Source organism: Dipteris shenzhenensis, chromosome 18, assembly GCF_047967505.1.
Source record: "Dipteris shenzhenensis isolate YYH24624 ecotype China chromosome 18, Dip_SZ_1.0, whole genome shotgun sequence".
In the NCBI taxonomy this organism is placed as follows: domain Eukaryota; kingdom Viridiplantae; phylum Streptophyta; class Polypodiopsida; order Gleicheniales; family Dipteridaceae; genus Dipteris; species Dipteris shenzhenensis.
Genome location: NC_141613.1, coordinates 46,417,694 through 46,438,011, shown reverse-complemented (window position 1 = coordinate 46,438,011; position 20,318 = coordinate 46,417,694). Strand labels below are relative to the sequence as shown.

Sequence of the window (20,318 nt, the reverse complement as noted above, 5' to 3'; positions counted from 1 at the left end):
AGTTCAAAGCAAAGCCTTGGCAGTTAAGTAAAACAAAAGAAGACATTCTTAGATAAAGGATGCAAGGGGAGGCAGCCTCACAAGAGAGAAGACATTATCAGATAAAACAAAAGAAGACATTCTTAGATAAATGGCACAAGGGGAGGCAGCCTCACAAGAGAGAAGCCCCAACCCCATGTCTAAAAAGGGGCTTGAAAATAATGGAAAGTAAACCTATTTCTCCTTCCTCACACTCAATGTGTGACCCCTCAAGAGGGGATGAAGTGTCTAGTTGGCTAAGGACAAATTCTCTCTCCCATATTTTTGGCTTTCCAAGCAAGTCAAGGTTATTAACTTAGAGTGTGGAGGCTAGGTTGAAAAAGATAAATAGGATAAGAATTTGGTATTACACCAACCGTGAGGAGGGAAGAGGAGGAACTGCAATAGGTTGTTTCTCACTTCTAGCATTGTATAAGTAGAGATTGGAAACTAGAATTAAAACTTGGGAGTCTCTTACAAGGATTGTTGGTAGTGCGTTTATGGTTGGAGACTTTAATATGGTTGAAAGTAGGGCTAATAGGTGGCTGGGTAAAGGTTCAGTTACTAGATGGGTACAATTGCAAGCTTGGGAGAATTTGAAATATACTCTTCAACCTATGGACCATGGAGTAATAGACAAACTAGGGAAAATAAAAGAGACTAGACATATGTGACCTTCTCAAGACTTGCTTAGCCAATCTTTCAAAATTTCCTCTCAAACACACTCATGTTTAATGATATCAGATCACAAACCATTTTGGTTCTAGTAAGAGAGCACCCTTTTGGTTCAAGGGTGCTGACTTGAGCCTTTTCCAGCTGAAGAGCATGCAGGATCAAATTCAGACTCTCTGAATTTCAACTTTGTTGAACAGAGATCTATTTCAGATTCTTTATAATTGGTAGTGGAAAGCACGTAGTAGTTACTCAACACTACCAGAAATAACAGGGCTAGAATTTGGGCTAGGAGAATGGCTTGTATAAAAACTACAAGGTTTTATGGGAGCTCGTTGGCCCTTTTCTCCTTTGTGTATGGCAAGAGAGCGTCTTGGCTCAACAACTGCCTAGTCATGTCAATGGAGGAATAATCAAGCTTATCCCCAAAGAGGACAACAAGAGGAATTAAAAAATTGGAGACCTCTCAAAATGCTCAACTGTAGCTACAAGAAGTTCACTAAGGACCTTGATTTAGAGGATACATCACAGAATGGACACCTGGATCCTTTAAGAGCAAAAAGGGTTCATAAAAGACATACACTTTCTTGATGCCATTGTCAACCTATGGGAAGGGTGTCAGTATGCCAAGACACAAGTTAGGACACATGCTTCCTTAAGTGCACTTTAACAAAACATATGATAGACCTAAATGGGATTTCTTGGTTCAATCTCTGCAAGAGCACTAGGCTCAGTATATGTTTCATATGTCAAACTCCTCACAAATGCTTCTGCAAAGGTGCATGGGAATGGGGAGATGACTAAACACTTGACTCTCAAAAGGTCTATAAGTGAGTCCTCTTTGTCCCTTTCTTTTTACATAGCTGCTGCTATTGACTCCCATGGATGGGTATTGCACAAACAAGTAGAGGATGGCAATATCAAGGGTATAATATCTACAAGAAAGCATCTAGTAAACCAATAGCTTGCTAATGACACAACTTTAACACCCAAGAATACTATTTAGGATGTTAGTGGGGGTTCTTGATTGTCTAAATACCTTTTGTAAGGCCTTAGATTCTGTCATCAATCACTTTAAAACAAGGGTATTGCACAAACAAGTAGAGGTTGGCAATATCAAGGGTACAGAAGTATCTACAAGAAAGCATCTAGTAAACCAATAGCTTTCTAATTACACAACTTTTACACCCATGAATACTATTTAGGATGTTAGTGGGGGTTCTTGAGTGTCTAAATACCTTTTGTAAGGCCTTAGATTCTGTCAAATCAATCATCAATCCTTTTGTAAGGCCTTAGATTTTGTCCTAAATCACATTAAAACATGGTATGGCACTCTTAGTGGAGATGACCAACCTTTTTTGCATCAATTGGGTTGCAAGAAGATCCCTAAAGGAGTTCTTTTCAGGCTACTTGGTATGCCAATGGGGTTTGACATCTCCATGAAGGATAGATGGGATCGTTCCTTGAAAGGTTTAAAAGAAACTAAGCCATTGGAGAGGATACAAATCTAACCTTTCTAGTAGGAAAATGGTACTAAACCACTACATTTATTCTATAGGCATCTTCTACCTTTCCAATGGGGCCCCCTCTATAGCAGGAGTCTCCTTTTCTAAGCAAGGTATACATCTAATGCAAGAAGATGGCAATCATATGCAAGATTCATCAAGTTCCAATATTGCACCATTTCCTACATATGAACGATAAGAGTTTTTACTCACCTTGTGCTCACTTTGGCGTTGAACTTGATGCTAAGCCTCTTAAGCGATTCCCAATTTATTTGGCATTCCAATTTATGTGAACGATGAGAGTTTTTACTCACCTTATGCTCCCTTTGGTGTTGAACTTGATGCTAAGCCTCATAAGCGATTCCCAATTTATTTGGCATCACCTCCTTCACAAGCTCACACTTGAAGAGAAGTATTTTTCAATGCTCTTATTGTGCTCCCCTCTAGTGTCCAGATTTGTTTAACAATACTTCAAAAGCACTCACCCTTAAGTATTTTTATATTTGGTTTGACCTTTTGGGATTCAATGGTACCAAAAACATAGCCTCTTTTCCAATAACGTGCACATGTTAGTAGAGGCCATCTTTGATCCCTATCCGCCACTCATGGAGATCTTGGGCACTAACTTTGTCCCTTAAAATTCTATTATCAACATAGCTTGAATTTGGCCTTCAAACCACCACTTTGTGGTAACATGCAGATATTCACATATATGAACAGCTTGGCACTTGAATTGTGGTGAGATGGCAAGGATGTAAGAGCAAGAGAAGGATGAACGGAGTAGATCAAGTGTAGGAGAGAGTAGGGCAACGAGTTAGTGAGGATACACTTGCTCCAATTGCCAAAGGGAAACCAAAAGCACTTATACTTTCTTGGTTGCTCATTTTATTGAAAAAACTTGCTTGTTTGATCATCATGGATGGAGACTACATAAAATGCAGTCAAATTGGCATTCTTAACATTTAACTAAAGAGGATGTCTACCAAAACAACACAATTCGATACGAATAGTGAGTATTATTCTATATGTGGATGACCCTATAGTGGAAGGCAAATTTGCCATGGATGAGATGTAATGTCATATAATGAAGATAATTGATAAGGGCTATAGCATTAATACGTGGAGACAAAGGTATAGCAAAAGGAAGGTGGCATACCTTGTCACAAAGCAAATACGCCACGAAACTTTTAGAGTCTCGAACGTCCTATGGCCACCAACTGATACCACAACCATCGTGACAATCAAACAAAATGAGAGTATCTCATTGTACATAGCTTGTGTTCTTTTGTACCCATATGAACCTGCAAATTTTGAGATGCTTGGCTTGGTGAAGATAGGTATGGACATTGAAGGTACCATAGTCACACATCAAGCATCGACACTATCAACTTAATAAAATGGCCCATTGCACAAATAACACTTTTATATGGAACTACATTAAGAATCAATGACACCATGACTTCCCCAAGTGGATCTTAGAAAAAGCGTATAGAAGACGACCCAAATGACAAAAAAAGAGGTGCTACTCCATGATAAATAGGAAAGCCAAGAAACATGGCATGTCATTAGCATCTCTATACCTAGATGAATCCAACAACATTCCCAAACTCATCCTCTAAAAACACAACGTAGCGCAATTTCAATCTCACGATAGTTGCACATAAGATTGACAACCATAAACTCCATCACACATAGCAGAGACTAGCTACTATGACATCCCCACTGACGTCATCAGCGCCCAATAGTGGGTGTAGACCATATACCTATTTATATACCTAGATGAATCAAGGAACATTCCCAAACTCATCCTCTAAAAACACAACATAGTGTAGTTTCAATCTCACAAGAGTTACTCATAAGATTGAGAACCATAAACTCCATCAGGCATAGCAAGGACTAGCTACTATGACATCCCCACTGACGTCATCAGCGCCCAACAGTGGGTGTAGACCATAGTATAAAAGTATGCTCTCACACATACAAATCCACACACCCACACATACTTGAGCATCCATTTATACAAAGTCTTCGTACTGAGTTTCTGTCGGCACTCTGAAGGTGAAGGGCAAACTCAGCCATGACGAAGGCTAGCACTAAAGGAGAAGGCTAATCAAAAAGTAGTCCAAATCTCTTCATTCAAAGCTACAACTGCTTGTGAAGTCTAAACGATTTCATTTTAGTCTCTCCCAAACGAGCATCTAAATCTAAATCTAGTTGGTAGGGCAACGCACCATTTAAGATAGAAAGAATTATCCCAATACCAACAGGCCGCAACTTGGACGAAAACTTCACAAGGTGAAATTTGCATGTCCGCTAATACGGCATAAGCATATACCTAGATGAATCCAGGAACATTCCCAAACTCATCCTCTAAAAATATGCTCTCACACATACAAATCCACATACCCACACATACTTGAGCAGATATTTATACAAAATCTTCGTACTGAGTTTCTATCGGCACTCCGGAGGTGAAGGGCAAACTCAGCCATGACGAAGGCTAGCACTAAGGGAGAAGGCTAATAAAAAAGTAGTCCAAATCTCTTCATTCAAGCTACAACTGCTTGTGAAGTCTAAACGACTTCATTTTAGTCTCTCCCAAACAAGCATCCTCTAGACTTACAAGGATATCATTAGCATCCTCTAGACTTACAAGGGATGCAATCACAAAAGTATCTATTATTGATTTTTGTAAACAAAAGTGCTGCCAATTTGCTAACGTCAAATGCTATCCAATTTTTGTACAAAGTATTGGGGCCATATTTTGCAGGCCTGCACCGATGATGTATATGACACTCTTAGGGTCGCTTGCCGAAAGATGACAATTGGAAGTTCAGTTACGTCTATGCATTGAACAGCATTCACTTTTATTATAGAGCCTGATATGAAATACATGGCATTCCAAAAACAACATTTTATCGATACTGGGAGCAATTCAAATTTGGTATACGGAGATGCATGCACGGCAATACAAGAATCATAGGGAGAGGTTGGGAGCACACAGAAATGGATAGAGGCATAAGCCAAGATTTTGTGGATAACAATTCTGATTGCACACCACACAAAAGTATAACTCTTTTAGACAGATCAAGGGAAATACAATTGATTATACTGGATGTATACAAGTAGGTAAACATGTAGATGAAGCACTTGGATTGCAAAGAAATGTCAATTTCTAAGTTCAATCTCGCAGAATTCAAGCATGTAACTTGTTAAAATAACCTCAATTCCTTAGTGTGGTTTATGTAGTGCAATCAAGGCACAGCTTGCAGCGACAAAGTGTCAACATGAACACAAAGTTGATAGAAGATAAAAGAAAGCACAGGTTACAAAAAAAAGTTGTAGAAATGTATACTACACATGGCGGAGGTATTCTGATGTATATTCTCAGACAAACTTGCGCATTATCCACGATAAGATGAACCAGAAGAAGACCACCATCCTAGATCGCGCAATCAGCTGAAGACTAGAGTATTTCATTTTGGTCTCTTCCCAAACGAGCATTTCTAGGTGCATCTGAAACTTTTGGCACCATGGGTCGAAGAACCCTGCAGATACTCAATCATCGTCTGAAAGGTGCATCTCGAAAATTTGGCACCATGGGTCCTTCGACATCAGCTTCTAGATCTGTACCAACTAAAAGAGCACACTTCAAAGTAGACTTTCAAAGAATTCATGTCAGCGGCTGAAGCTAAGTATTTTGTGTAATTATTCTTTTGACAAATAATGTAATCTAGACTCTCCGAATTTGAAAACCATGTCCTGCTGTGGTGTCTCATACATCTCTGACATTGGCAAGCGATACGCTCACCTGTCAGCATATTCATAACACTTTGAAACCTCCAAGCAAACCGAATCCACCTGTCTTTCTCCCTCTCCTCCTTGAACCCACACAAGATGGAGTCTAGTCTTAAGCACGTTTCTCAAGGACCTGACTGCATTTTACAGAGAACACCAGTCCCTAAATCTGGATAAGATGAAGGACCCTGGATACGAATAATCATGTATAATCCCAGGAAATGATAACTACATTTCCCATTCAAATATTAAATGAGCAAAATAATATTTTCTGCAATATTCCAAAAATAAGTATGGCCAGTGGATTTATAGGTAATGACTACACGTCCTTCGATGGCATATCAACGCTCAGAGAGCTCTTCACAACAAGTCATGCATTCAACCACATACCCTCCAAGCAAACTAGAACCTGAAAATTTGTTCTCTGACTTTTCACCATTACTTTCAAAGCCTTCTTCAGTGCTCCGCTGTTCCCATCTTCCACTAGAAAATTAGAACACAATCCTAATCTCCAAATAGATAGATTCTCTTGAAGCAGGAAACATATGTGGCCTTCCAATCCAACAGCTCATAAGCCTAGACAGTATTTCTTGCACTCAGCACCATCAACCAGTGGCAGAAAAAACCATGCATTTAATGGTCACTGTCCTGTTTGCTCAGGTTTGTCAAAACCATCCCGCATTCTTTCCAAAATGTTTCGCCTCTTTTCATCCAGCTTTTCCCCAACCTTTTTACCTAGGTTCAACATCCTAGCACGTTTAGAAGATTTCTTGCCTTCTGCTGGTTCATCACTGCCAAAGCTAGAGCTGAGATTGCCATAGGAAAATATTTCTCGCTGCTTTGTCAGCAAATTTGGTGTGAGAATCCCTTCTACATCAGCCTCCTGTGTCGATTCTAATTTCTCTAATAGGGGTTTTTCCAACTCAGAGGATACAGCCCTTTCTGCTGAGATAGGACCTCTTGTAAAAGGAGCAGTGCTGATGAATACATCTCTTTCCCCTGCATCTTCCATAGAATACATATCGTTTGCTATACTAGGCTTGCCACCATCTCTTGATGTTTGAGCTTCCTCATGTGGCAGGGAATCATGAGTATCATGAGGGCTCCACGGCACTGGCATAGCTGACCGTGGAATCCAATCATCTTTTTCAGAGATCATCCAAGGAACCCAAACACCTTCACAGTTTGGTAAGACCAGCATATCTTGTACAAGCATCTGAAAATTTTGGCATTATCAATTAACTTAGGGAAACAAAGAAAAGTTACACACATTCTAAATACGTCCAAATTCATCCTCTTTCTACAATCATTCAGCTTAATTAGTCAAAGTTTCTAAGCCTTACTAAGTAAATTGGCTCCCTGTTCTCACAGCATAGTGTTTCAAATATGAACATACACTGTTCAAGCAAACACAAAAAGGTCGGTGGCATCCTCAAAGTTCTTGTAAGAGTAATTTGCAAGAGAATGAAAACAAATTCCTTCCCTCCGTCCCCCTTCTCTCTCTCTTGAGCCTACATCAGACCCCTTCTCTCTCTCTCTCTCTCTCTCTCTCTCTCTCTTTCCAGCCTACATCAGACGCCCCATAGCTATCTCATCCCACCTCATGTTAACAATTCACTACCACCGGTGACATCAAACATGCAACTCTCGAGCTACACAATGGCTGAGCCAAAGATCATGAGGGGCTATATACTGAGCTATTGGACATGGAATTAAGACCCTAGCCTCAATCCTGGCAAATCTATTCAATCAAGTGGTTCGCACGATTTTCTTTACGCCTACACCATGAACACCATTATCCCAATCCATAAGGCGAGCCTAGAAAACTGTAGGACCATCATGATCAGACATGTTATACCCAAGATTTATGCACCAGCACTTGACATTCAGGTCGGTTGGTTTGCGGAGTGGGATTCAGAGCTATGGGGCAAGCAAGCTTTCGAGAAGATCATGCTGCACTAGATCACATTTTCACGCTGAGAACTGTTCATTGAGAAGGTCCGTGCACAAAAGTAAAGAGTGAATTAATGCTTTGTGGATTTCTCAAAGCCTTTGACAAAATACCATGAGGCCAACTATTCCAATGACTACTAGATCTGGGATACAATCAGGACATCATTTGGGCAGTCCGGACACGATATAAGCAGGTATCAAGCAGAGTCAGGACTTCAATTAGGTGGTTAGAAGAGACCATGATCACAGTTGGGGTCACAATGTTGTCACCAGCCTTGATAGGCCTATCCATCAACAAGCTCCAAGTCCTTCTCATCATTGAGAGGAGTAGGTTCAACCTTAGCTGGTTCTACTTTCCTCATCACTGGCATTTGGATGCACTCTAGTCTTTTTGTGAGACGCACGATTTAAGGCCAACTTGTATAAAACCAAAGCGATGATCTTAAACACATCCTAGACAACTGCACATCGAGAGTAGTTTTTACCTTGATGGAGCACTAGTATTGTTACGTATCTGGGAGTTCTCTTCATGGGCCCGATCTTCAAGATGCAACTAGGCATGCAAGCTCATGTGAGCAGAGCGTATGCCATATTAGCCAAATTCGAGCGTTAGTGCTCTCAGTCACATTTCCAAGATCCTAGTACCAAGTCTCTTCTATTTGATTCGCTTGTTTGCGCAGCTGGTATGTACGGCAAGCCCCCATCAGTCCACATCAAACCGTACTAGCAGAGGCTGGGACTACCGCTATACACCTTGATGCAGTCTTTCAGGTGGTCATTTATCTCCATAGGGTCAGACTCTAGTACTACGATATCCGGAAGTCACATGTTTGCGCAGCTGGTATGTACGGCAAGCCCCCATCGGTCCACATCAAACCGTACTAGCAGAGGCTGGGACTATCGCTATACACCTTGATGCAGTCTTTCAGGTGGTCATTTATCTCCATAGGGTCAGACTCTAGTACTACGATATCCGGAAGTCACATGTTTCCATGGGTAGTCCTGACTTCATCTATGACATTGAAGGCAAAGGGGGACCAAAAGAGCTGGTATAGCACACACACAGATGGTTTACTCACTTGGGACCACCAATTTAGTATAGCCTTGAGGCTCCATCATTCCGCTCAACTATCAGTAGGTGAACCAGGTCATCAGAGAGGATTTATTGCAGCTCCACACATACAAGACCTGGTTACTATCTAATGAGCTTTCGGTCTTAAAGAAGGGTCTTACTGGGCTACACCCAGATTCATCTCCCACATGCATTGAGGATCTTTATTGGACAGTTCCAAGTATCTTCACACAGGCTACAGGTTGAGACAAGACGATGAGGACATCCAACATGAGAAATGGGTCTGCACTTTATGTGATATGCAGTAGACCGAGATAGAGGATCACTTTGCACTCCAATGCCCTGTGTACTATGAGACCCGTGGACGACATCACTGTCTTTTCAGCGCGCGTTTGGTCCACTCAAAGAGTTTTTGGCACGCCCTGATTAGCACATGTGGCTGTTTTCCTCCTTGAGGCCTAGAAACATATAAGTCAGCTTATAAGAGCGCACCGGAGGACACAGGAGGGACTGTCAAAGCCCAATCAGTGGAGGATTACTGACTTTTTCTTCGACGACCCGAGCTAGGGGTAGCAGGGGACTAGACGTAGCAGAGAATCGAAGTGTACGAGTCGGGAGACCAAACCTTGGATGGACACTCACATAAGGACCATGAATATCATGGGGCGACAAACCAAAAGAGTGACAATAGGACTTGCCAGATGACGAGCTTCCTCTCGGAGGCTACATAAGAAAAGGGAGAGACTCAGACAGTCTGGACGTGCTCATCAACAGCAGCGGTCCATCACTGATTTTCTTCCTCGACAGACGCCAACCTTCATCAAATCCAGAGCCACTATCAAACAAGATCATCTTATCTCTCCTCAGTCAACTAGTGGAGTAAGACCCACCGACAACAAACACACGTCCAATCACCCGCATGGACAGCTGATATAGTGGTCAACCACCAGCTTCCCACCATCGCTCTTTACATTTTGAGTTCTCTTTGTCGTAGCGAGACAGGGCAATGTATCTATTTTCTTGTTTCAAACACTAGCCTTGGCCCGTTTTGAGTGGGCCCACCCCTTTGATTTTATTGTATCTGTTTTTCTTCCGTTTGATAGACTCTTCAGTCTTTCAAAGATCCTGTTAATAAACAAACTCTCTCTCTCTCTCTCTCTCTCTCTCTCTCTCTCTCTAAACAGGGAATTTCAATGCACGAACAAGATCAATGCAAGGTGTTATAACAACAAAGGGGAGAAATTCCAGATGGATGGATGAAGTGGAAGACTATAATGAAGAAAGACGAGGATGAAAAAGGACATCAAGTAAATAGGAAGGCAACTCCTCACATTGTGTGGATGCTTTGGGCTGCAAATATGTAAAGGTACAATGAATTTTCAAAACACGGGAGGATACACATGCAAGCGAGTAGTGGATTATGTAATGGTACAATGAATTTTCAAAACATGGGAGGAACACGTGCAAGGCAACTCAAGGATCAAGTGTAGTGAATTACATGATCACAAACTCACATGCAATGCACATGATTGAATATATCAAGATTGAGGAGGAGTCTCTTGAGTCTGACCATAGGGCAATATCCATAGGCATAACAGGGACAAGTAATGCTGTGAAAAAGTAGAAAATTATTACACATCCTGGGTTAACAAAAAAGCTCATATTTATGAAAGATAGATAGAGGCAGCAATGGCACAAGGGAAAATGCCTTCTACATGCCAGGAAATGAGCAAATACGTAATAGACATGCTGCTGTCAACAGCCCAAAAATGCTTCACCAAAAGCAAGGAGAGAAATGCAGATGTAATCATTGGTATGACCAGGATTGTAAGGATGCAGGTTAAGCTTGGAAAACAGCAAATACAGCAGAGAAGGAAGACAAAGCTTGAACATATAGACAGATGGTAAGGAACAACAAAAGAATATTTCTCAAGATCAAGCAGCTTGAGAGCTTTGACGAGATGAAACAAAATCCCAGAAAGTGTTTTCAAAAATTGCACAACAAGAAACCCAGAGAGAGGAAGGCACAATGGGAAGATATGATCCGGTTTGTCAAAAGCCTTTGCGAAAGAGATGAGGAAGAGAAGATCAGCCATAGCTATACAATGAAGGCAACAAGTGGAATCATATCAGAGGAAGACATGGGAAAAGGCCTGAAAAAGTTAGCTTATGGGAAAGCTCCAGAGACACAAGGGCTAGTAGTGGAAATGCTGACATGGGGAGGCAAGAAGACAAAGATGATGCTTACCAAGCTGATGATATGGCTCTAGGGGAAGAGTTCCCATCAGATTGACACATAGTAGGATTGTAAAAATTATCGGACAATCATGGTAAGCAGCCCACCCCATTTAATTAATTAGTTTTGGTGCATGGAGGCTTAATTGAGCTATGTTTATCTATGGCTTAATTTATTTATGCTTTCATTAAGCTATGTTTATCTATGTCTATGGCTTAATTTTTGTATGCTTTAAGTTATGTTTCTCGCTAGCATAATTTATTTTAATGTCCAAAGGGGGTTTCCCCAAAGGTTCAAGAAAAAAATCGATCTCAAAACCTTCCTTCTCCCACACGTGAGTCCTACCACTAAGCATGAAGCAATATTGACCCTTTCCTTATAACACTATTATATATGTCCTTTCCTATTTAATGCCCTTCATAAGTGGTCCCCTCTCTTCCCAATATCACACATCCCTTCCTCTTTATGCCCCTCCCACACCTCCCTTTTTTTAATTCAAGCTCTCCCCCTGCCCCCACGTGAGACTAACTATTGCCCCTCCCCCTCCCCCTTTTATCCCGAAATATTTTACATCATATACCACTCCTCCCTCCCCACACCAACTAATTAATTAATAGGAGTTTTCACCAACTGGGGGGCTCTATTGGCAAAGTTATATGTCACTATCCTTGAGCAAAAAATCACCAACTGGGTGGAGGAACAAGGAGTTAGGGCACAATCCCAAGCATGGTCTTTTCCAAAGCACTCGACAGTTTATCATTTGTTTGAGAGATCTCAACAATGGAAGCGGAATGGAAGAAGGTGAGAGAGAGAGAGAGAGATCCACACAAGTTTTGGTGGGAGCAGAACACCCTAATCTTCTATGTCATCCATATATATATATGTGTCTGAGTATTGTACATAATTGGGGTTAAGGTACGATCTCATGATGCACTTAACTACCTCTCAATGCCTCTTTCCTGGATTAGCCATATACCAGCTAACAACTCCCATCGAAAATGCAATGTCCGGTCTAGTAGCTATCATAGCATACATAAGACTCCCATCCGTTGATGCATAAGAAACCTTGGCCATCATGGCCCTCTCCTCATCTGATTTTATTTGCCTGACTTAGTTTCACATATGGAGGCAATGGAGTACTTTTTCCCTTTTCCCCCTCCATATTGAAACGCTCTAATACTTTTGTAACATACTCCTTTTGTGAAAGCCAAGGGAGATTCGTACTCCGGTCACGCATGATGCGCATACCAAGAATATGACCTACACCTCGCAAATCCTTCATGTAAAAGGCCTCATGCAACTTGGCCTTCAATGCATCGAGCTCATAAGTAGTCTTGCTAGCCAATAGCATATCATCCACATAAGGTGCCCAGAGTATCAAGCTATTATCCTTAGCTCTTTTAGTGTAGAGGAAGTGATCAATCTCGCTTCTTATGAAACCCTGGGATCGAATAAAAGCATCAAACTTCTGATACCATTCTCTAGGCGCTTACTTAAGGCCATAGACTCTTTTCAGCTTGCAAACCAAATTCTCTTTGCCCTTTTCTTCAAGCCTTCTGGCTGTACCATGTAAATTTTCTCATACAAATCCCCATGCAAGAAAGCTGTCTTGACATCCATCTGCATAAGCTCCATATCCTCTGCTGTCACAAGTCCAAGTACATATCTAAGTGTGGTCATCTTCACAACCGTAAAGAAGATCTCATCAAAGTCCACACCCTTCTCTTGCTTGAATCTTTTAGCAACCAAACGAACCTTATCCTTAGGCACATCATCACCTGTTACCTTCATCTTGTAGACCTATTCACATGGCAATGCTTTCTTTCCATGTGGCAAAGAAACCAAGTCCGAAGACTTATTCTTCATGAGTGAATTCATCTCTGATTGCATAGCATACTCCACTTGCATTGAACCTCGTGCATCATAGCCTCTCTATAGCAAGAAGGCTCCCGACAATTAGTAAGCATCACATAGTTTGCCCTTGGAACAAATCTCTCAGGCGGTTTAGAGAGGCTAGATGATCTTCTCAAGGGCATTTCAGCTTACTGTCCCACCTGCATATCAGCCACATTTGGCTCATCATTTCTACCCATAGATGATGCATCATCTGCCCTTGATTGTGTACCTATGGGAGTGTCCGGTGGCACCATTTCCTGCACATTCGGTGCATGGATAGCTTTGTGTCTATCAACATATGCGGGTGGATTCACATCCTGGAAAAAGATTCTCCTCATATCCACATTCCTCATGGGTGTCTTCTGCATCTTCTTCTCATTAAAGACCACATCATGGCTTCGTATGATCTTCTTTGCTTCACCCAGAGACGATAGCCCATCTCTCCACTTTTACCATAATAAAAAAAGATGCATTTCCTTGGACTTAGGATCTAGCTTCTTCCGAAGCTCTTTTGACACATGTGCATATGCCTCACACCCAAATATACGCAAATGAGAGTAAAAGGACTTCTTGCCACTCCATGCCTCTTCAGAAATACCACAATCCAAACTCTTACTAGGTAATCTATTGATCACATGCACTGCAGTCTTCATTGTCTCAATCCAAAAACCACCAGAAAAATGTACATTGAAAAGCATACATTATAACCTTTCCTGAATGGTGCGGTTCATCTGTTCTGCAAGCAATTGGATTTAGCTCTGGAGTACGAGGGGATGCGAGCTCCCTCTTGATCCCACATGTATCACAGAAACGCTGAAAGCATATGAGAGATACTCTTCACTATTGTCAGTCCGTAAGCATTTAAGCGTTTTACCTAACTAATTTTCAACCAAAGCCAACCATTTCTGAAATACCTTAAACACATCGGTCTTTCGAGCTATAACATAAGCCCATACTTTCCTAGTTGCATCATCAATGAATGTCACATAGCATTCAACCCCGCCTAATGACCGTGCAGACATGGAACCACCTACGTCTGAATGCACCAAATCAAGCCTTTCAAGCTCTTTCTTACCCCTTCATTTATGGACTGATCTAGCATGCTTCCCATAGAGAATGCTCACAAAATTCAAAGTCAGAAAAACTCAAATGCGGTACATAACCCAAACGGCATAAGAGTTTCATTTCATTATGGCTCATGTGTCCCAACCTACAATGCCACAAAGAAGTACTTGGCTGCTCGGTTATTGCAACAACATGATCAGACACCCCCAATACATGTAAGGGATACAATGTCCCAGACTTGACACTTCTTGCCAAAACCATAGAGTCCTTACGAATTTCCAACTCTGAAAACCAACATCATCTAGCTGACCGGCTGAAATGAGGCTCTTGGTCAACTTGGGCACATGTCTCACATTTAAAAAAACAAATGCTAACCCATTTGCAAAAGAAGACTTTATGTCACCTCCTCCCACTATGTCACATGCATAGTTATTTCCAAGATGTACACAACCTGTCTTTGAAGAACCATTCCCTATGGGGAGTAACATGAAATGAAGCACCATAATAAAAAATCCAATCCTAAGAATATGCATCATCTGAAGTGGTAGCCAAGTCTGCAGGTAGACTAGACATGAAGACAATGTCATTGTCACTATTATCACTAATTACATTGATCTCCTCGATCTTCATTTTTTCTTTGTTCTCCCTTGGACTCTCTTCCTTCTTATTTGCAACCCAATTTGCATTCTGCTCTCTTTTCAGCTTGTAGCAATCCTTTTTCATGTAGCCCTTCTTACCACAATGGTAACACTCAATGTTTCGTGAACTGGATTAGGGGTTTCTTGGTGCCTCCTTGGAGGTTCCTGTCCTCCATTGCTGGCCTAGCTGATTCAACAGGCTAAAGGCCAGCTCACTCACATCCAAGCTTTTAGTCTCGTTATCCTCCTCCTTGCTTGACTCTACACTCGAGGACCTAACCGATGAAGCTATTTCGGAGGAAGCTGAGGCCTTGTCTGAATCCACCTTGTCCATCATGTTGTCACATATACGAATGGCCACCTTGCTGCATAGATCAAAGGAGGTGGGGTTCATCTCACCATGAGGTTGATCTACCCCTTTGCACATTTAAGGCTGCATCATGCTTGTTGCCATCCATAGACTTTTGTTTAATCTCCTTGGCCAACAAGCTACCCACAACATCATCAAAGTAACTCCACCAGGTGCAAAGTTACTGACAGCTGTACGGAAGGTATCCCATGAGGATGGCAATAAACGCAAGAGAAATATTGCCTTAGTCCACCCATCAAAGTTTATCTTCTGAGCCTGAAGCTGGCTGAAAATAATATTGAATTCATTCAAGTGAGAAGCAATGGAGACCCTTCTCTTCATTTGCAGCTCAAACAACCTTTTCATGAGGTAAACTTTATTAGAGACAGTTTTCTTCTCATAAGTGGCACATAATTTCTTCCACAAATCTTTCGTAGTCAGCTCAATTACTATTGTGAAATAAACTGACTATGCAAGATGAAGTCTAACAGTATACTTTACTAATGCATCAAACTCATTCCAATCATCCTCAGACATATCTACAGGCTTAACTCCAATCCTTGCCAAGAGTAATCTGCTTTTTTTGAATAAGCACAACCCTTATTTGTTCTTTCCATTAAAAAAAGTTTGTCCCATCAAACTTTTTAATGTTGAAAAACTCCTTTTCAAACATGGAAGAGGATGCCATGATGCAAATGAAACAAAATCCCAAATGCTAGTACCTGTAAGAGAGAAATCACACCAAATACCAAGTGCACCCAAATATGTATGTCCGTAATGAAGGAAGTGTCACCAAAACTCAAGGTTCAAAGAATCAAAATGCATCTGACTCATGTGCATATACTATGCATCCATATCATAGTTGCTAGACATTTGTAAAATTTTCCAATGTGTTTCGATTCAAAATTTTCCCCAGACGCCTATTTTACCAAAAATTATATGCCTACTATATAAGTACACATTCCTGGGACCTAAAATGCATGATTTCATACACTAATGGCACTTAGAACATTGAGAAACATATAGAAAAATATTTCAGCATTCTAATATGTTCATACACTTAGAAGTAAGCTTGGGAAGGCGTTTTTCAACAAAGCGTGATGGCGACGGATCCTTTGACTATTTTGATAAAAAATAGCACCAAAATTTGACCTTAGGGTCATTTGCTTCAAAAACCACTGTGAAAAAATCGCATTTTTTATTTTCAAACATTGCAACTATGATCCATATGAGCAAATCTGACCCAAAAGAAAATGTCAACCTGCAATGACAAAACAATGGCAAACCCAATGCCAATAAGAGCCAAATGCCTTAACCATAAATACCGTCCATGGACATAAGCGTCAATAATGTCTCATCCAAGAGAGCATAGCACTATGAGTGCATCAACTGTAATGTGTCGAAGCTGTCCCTCAGCATAAAATAGCATCTGTGTGCTAAATGTCCATCAATAAAGCATCCCACAAAGAAATATGGGCCTATCAATGCATCTAACAAGGATCGCAATGCATCCAAATGGCCTGTAAAGCATCCACTGCAACCCTATGCAAACCACGACTGAGTGCACACGGCTCAAACTGCAACTAGAGTGATCTGCATAAGGCATATCCAAGAAATCACGACCCCACGACAATGACTGCTAGTGAAAATAGAACCTGGGAGGCCTCAAAACATGGGCATCACTGCATAATCGGACTCAGCAAGATAATATGCAAATATCTCTCTTTTGCTGAAACTCAAAAATCCCAACCGATGAATGGGAAATGAGGAGTCAACCCTTACAATTGACTTGTAATCCAAAACTCAAAAATTTGAACCTTTGAATGGATTTTCGACAGAGAAACAGACGATGCGGCACCTCAGAGAGAGGGAACTTCTCCAAATCTCTACGGAATCACGCAAGAGATAACAAGTAGGGGTTTTTGGGCCTCTGAAACGCAATGGAATAGATGATTTTAAAAATCGTGATCCCAATCACCGAGTCCAACACACGGACCAAAAAATGTTCTTGCAAACAGATCTGTTTGTAAACACCACCAGAGTACAAATGATGAGCAACACATAAGTTTTAAGACATCCTGAGTCCACTGGAATTGACAGATCTGCGAATGGTTACTTCAAACTCGAGTTTCAACACACTGGTAGAAAAACGTTGAAGTAGAGATAGTGAGTCAAAAATCCAACAAAATGATGCCAAAGTTAAGAATAAAGGTGTTTTCGAACTCCCAAAGTGCAATGGATACCAAAAGCAAACAATGATTGCCTCTACAAATCATTCCGAACTCTCAGTCATCGAAAGAAACAGGGGGATCATTGTAAAAACATCTTTTTTTCCTCCAAAACCACTCAGTGAACTTTCCAAAGGTTTTTGCAAGGTCTCTGTACACCAGGATGTAGGTAAAGTCACCCAACGGAGCTTCTCCTTCCTCCCACACTGCTGCAGCAGCAGACTTTGGGCTCCAGGCACACACTCGAGCTCAGCTAGAACACCCACGCTCTGATACCAGTAGAGATCTTAACAACGGAAGCGGAATGGAAGAAGGAGAGAGAGAAAGAGAGAGAGAGAGACAGACACACACACACGCACAAGTTTTGGTGGGTGCAGAACACCCTAATCTTCTATGTCATCCATATATATGTGTGTTTGAGTATTGTACATAACTAGGGTTAAGATACAATGGCCTTTAACCCCCACATTGTTGCCATAAGGGCTGCAACTAGAGGAGTCAAAAGTAACAAAGAGGTTGTATACTGCTACTTCATAGATTTTAAGAAAGCATTCGACACAATATCATGCAAGAAGCTATAAGAAAGACTAGAAAAGCTTAAAGTCCCCCAAGAACTCAAAGAAGCCAGATACCGACTCTATGAGAAGGTTCTAGCAAAGTTAGCACAACCGCTAGTAGATGGGTCTTGCTCAAAGGTTTGGAAGAATGAATGAGAATGCACAGCAAGAAAGGTATTCGGAGGGTCCGCTTTGCTAAGGCTTATCTACACAGATGATGTGGTATTCTTCGCAAAGAACAAGGAGAACCCACAAGCACATTTGGATGCATTGAGAGAATTCTGCAAACACTTGGGAATGCAAGTCAATATAGATAAAACAAAAGTAATGGACGTAAGAGGAAAGTGGATGTTACCTTCGAAGGGAAGCCACTCGAAATAGTCAACACATATAAATATCGAGGACTGGATTCAAAGACAACTACAAATGGAATGCATGCAAGGAAAGGAGGATTCTGGGAGGTTTGAAAGCTTTATATAGCTTCCAAATTAATGCAAGAAGGCACATTGGGAAATGAGAAAGTTTCCATACACCATGCTTGTGCAGACAGCAATCCTTACGGATGCCTAGCTTTTGCACTTGCGCTCTCTAGGATATACTGGGAAAGAATAAAAACTTCACATAAATGTTTCCTGATACGGAGTTAGGAGTCAAGGCAAAGATTTACCCTACCCCATTCTACTGGCTGAAACATGTAGAATACCTCTAAAAAGGAAAACATTATGCCAATTCATGGCTTACCTCAACAAAGTCGAGAAAATGGATGCCAGTAGGATACCACACAAGGCGATGGAATCTATGCAAATCATGAGTTGGCATAGAGAGGGGATGAAGTGGATGGAATCGTGGGCTATAACAGCTGCTGGTTTACTAGAAGATGCACAAGAAATCAGGGAGATAGTGACACAGAAAATGCTACAGAGACTATGGCCAAACCCGGGGACAAAAATGTAGTTCTACAAAGCAGGAAATTAACTCAATGGATAGCTATGGAATGTAGGAATTCCTCAGGGAGACATATCAATATTCAAAAGGCATCTAATCTGCAAAATCAGAACTAGTTCACATGATATTTTGTTCACAAATTTCCCTAGAGTGCAAACAGGATTATCATGAGAAGTCAAGATACAAGAAGGCCAACAAAATCCACAAAAAGAAAAACAAAAGACAAAAGAAGATGGAGACTCCACACCTGAATCAATACAACTCAAATAACAAATGAATGGCTTGAAAAGCTTTTAGAGACAAACCTTGATTCGATTGGTAATAAATGCCACTATAGGGCCTGTTGTGATCCTATGATCTCCAATAGAGGGCTCCAGCTGTAGGTCAATGGTAGGCATGGAAGTGAATCCAAACCAGATGTGATCTGTTGGTGGTACCTTTATTTGAGTGCGCAATGTTCCCTTTAAAGATGCTACTCTTAGTGACAATGTGATTGGCACCTAACAAGAAGAAACATCACTCTAATTAGAAGATTTTTGCCATGTCAGTCACATGACACCCCAAGGCATATCAATAGAAAGTCTTAATACTAAAAGAAAGCATTTCACATGATACAACCAAATAATATTGAAAACTCATTTGATATATTAAATGACCAGCTATAACAAGAATGTTAAAGCTGCATGAAATGAGATATCTGATTGGACTATTTGCACTCTTGAAGTGATCAAGAAGGTTATGGAGACCCATTATTATAACGGTTCAAATATCATGTGCTCCAAGTCTTAAGAAACTTGGAACCACAATGGAAAGTTCGGCTTGAAAAAGCACATGATCCGGTCGTGCACATGATTGGCTAGATGGCTGGTACTGTCCTCTGAGATGGGCAGGATTCTTCAAAATGCTACAGGTCTGAGCTGAGTACAAGAGGGCCCAGCTTGACCCAGTTTGGAAGCCATCAGCCATCACAGGAAAGAAATAGGTGGTAAATGTACACTATCCACGCACCTCAACAAGGGGCACGTCTTGAAGCTATATATGCAGGATTGGTGGATATTGGCCTACTCTAAAATATGTGATATTAGAGCCCTACTGACTGTGCATGCTGTTATATGGATGGAAATCATTAGAGAGCTTTATTCGCCTAGAGAGACAAATGCACTCAACCTAGCCTCCAATGTCCATGCTTGGGAAATCCCGTAGAACTGTCTTACTTGTTCACATGGTTGAACAGATTGGAAACAAGCGGATGGAGGCAAGAGCTTTTTGAGTATCGCTTATGCACATGTGACAAGCAATGCATTGGAGACAAAATAACATACACTTCTTCTGTCTCCTTCCCTTTCTCATGATAGGGAACGATTCAAGCACTTATTGGATGGGTAC

The 20,318-nt window shown here is 41.1% G+C and overlaps 1 protein-coding gene across 2 annotated transcripts in view; it reads right to left on the bottom strand.

Annotated features, from left to right (window-relative positions):
- Positions 1-5,480: 5,480 nt before the first annotated feature.
- LOC147891306 (uncharacterized) overlaps positions 5,481-20,318 on the bottom strand; it is a 75,664-nt gene continuing 60,826 nt past the window's right edge. Inside the window, exons 6-8 of one of the 2 annotated variants that reach the window (XM_087389469.1) lie at positions 19,238-19,432; positions 7,337-7,390; positions 5,481-7,209 (exon numbers count right to left, since the gene is read on the bottom strand). In XM_087389469.1, coding sequence (XP_087245595.1) covers positions 6,634-7,209; positions 7,337-7,390; positions 19,238-19,432 — 825 coding nt within the window. In that variant the 3' untranslated portion in view covers positions 5,481-6,633. The remainder of the gene's footprint in view (positions 7,210-7,336; positions 7,391-19,237; positions 19,433-20,318) is intronic. The other variant, XM_087389471.1, reaches the window with a different exon arrangement.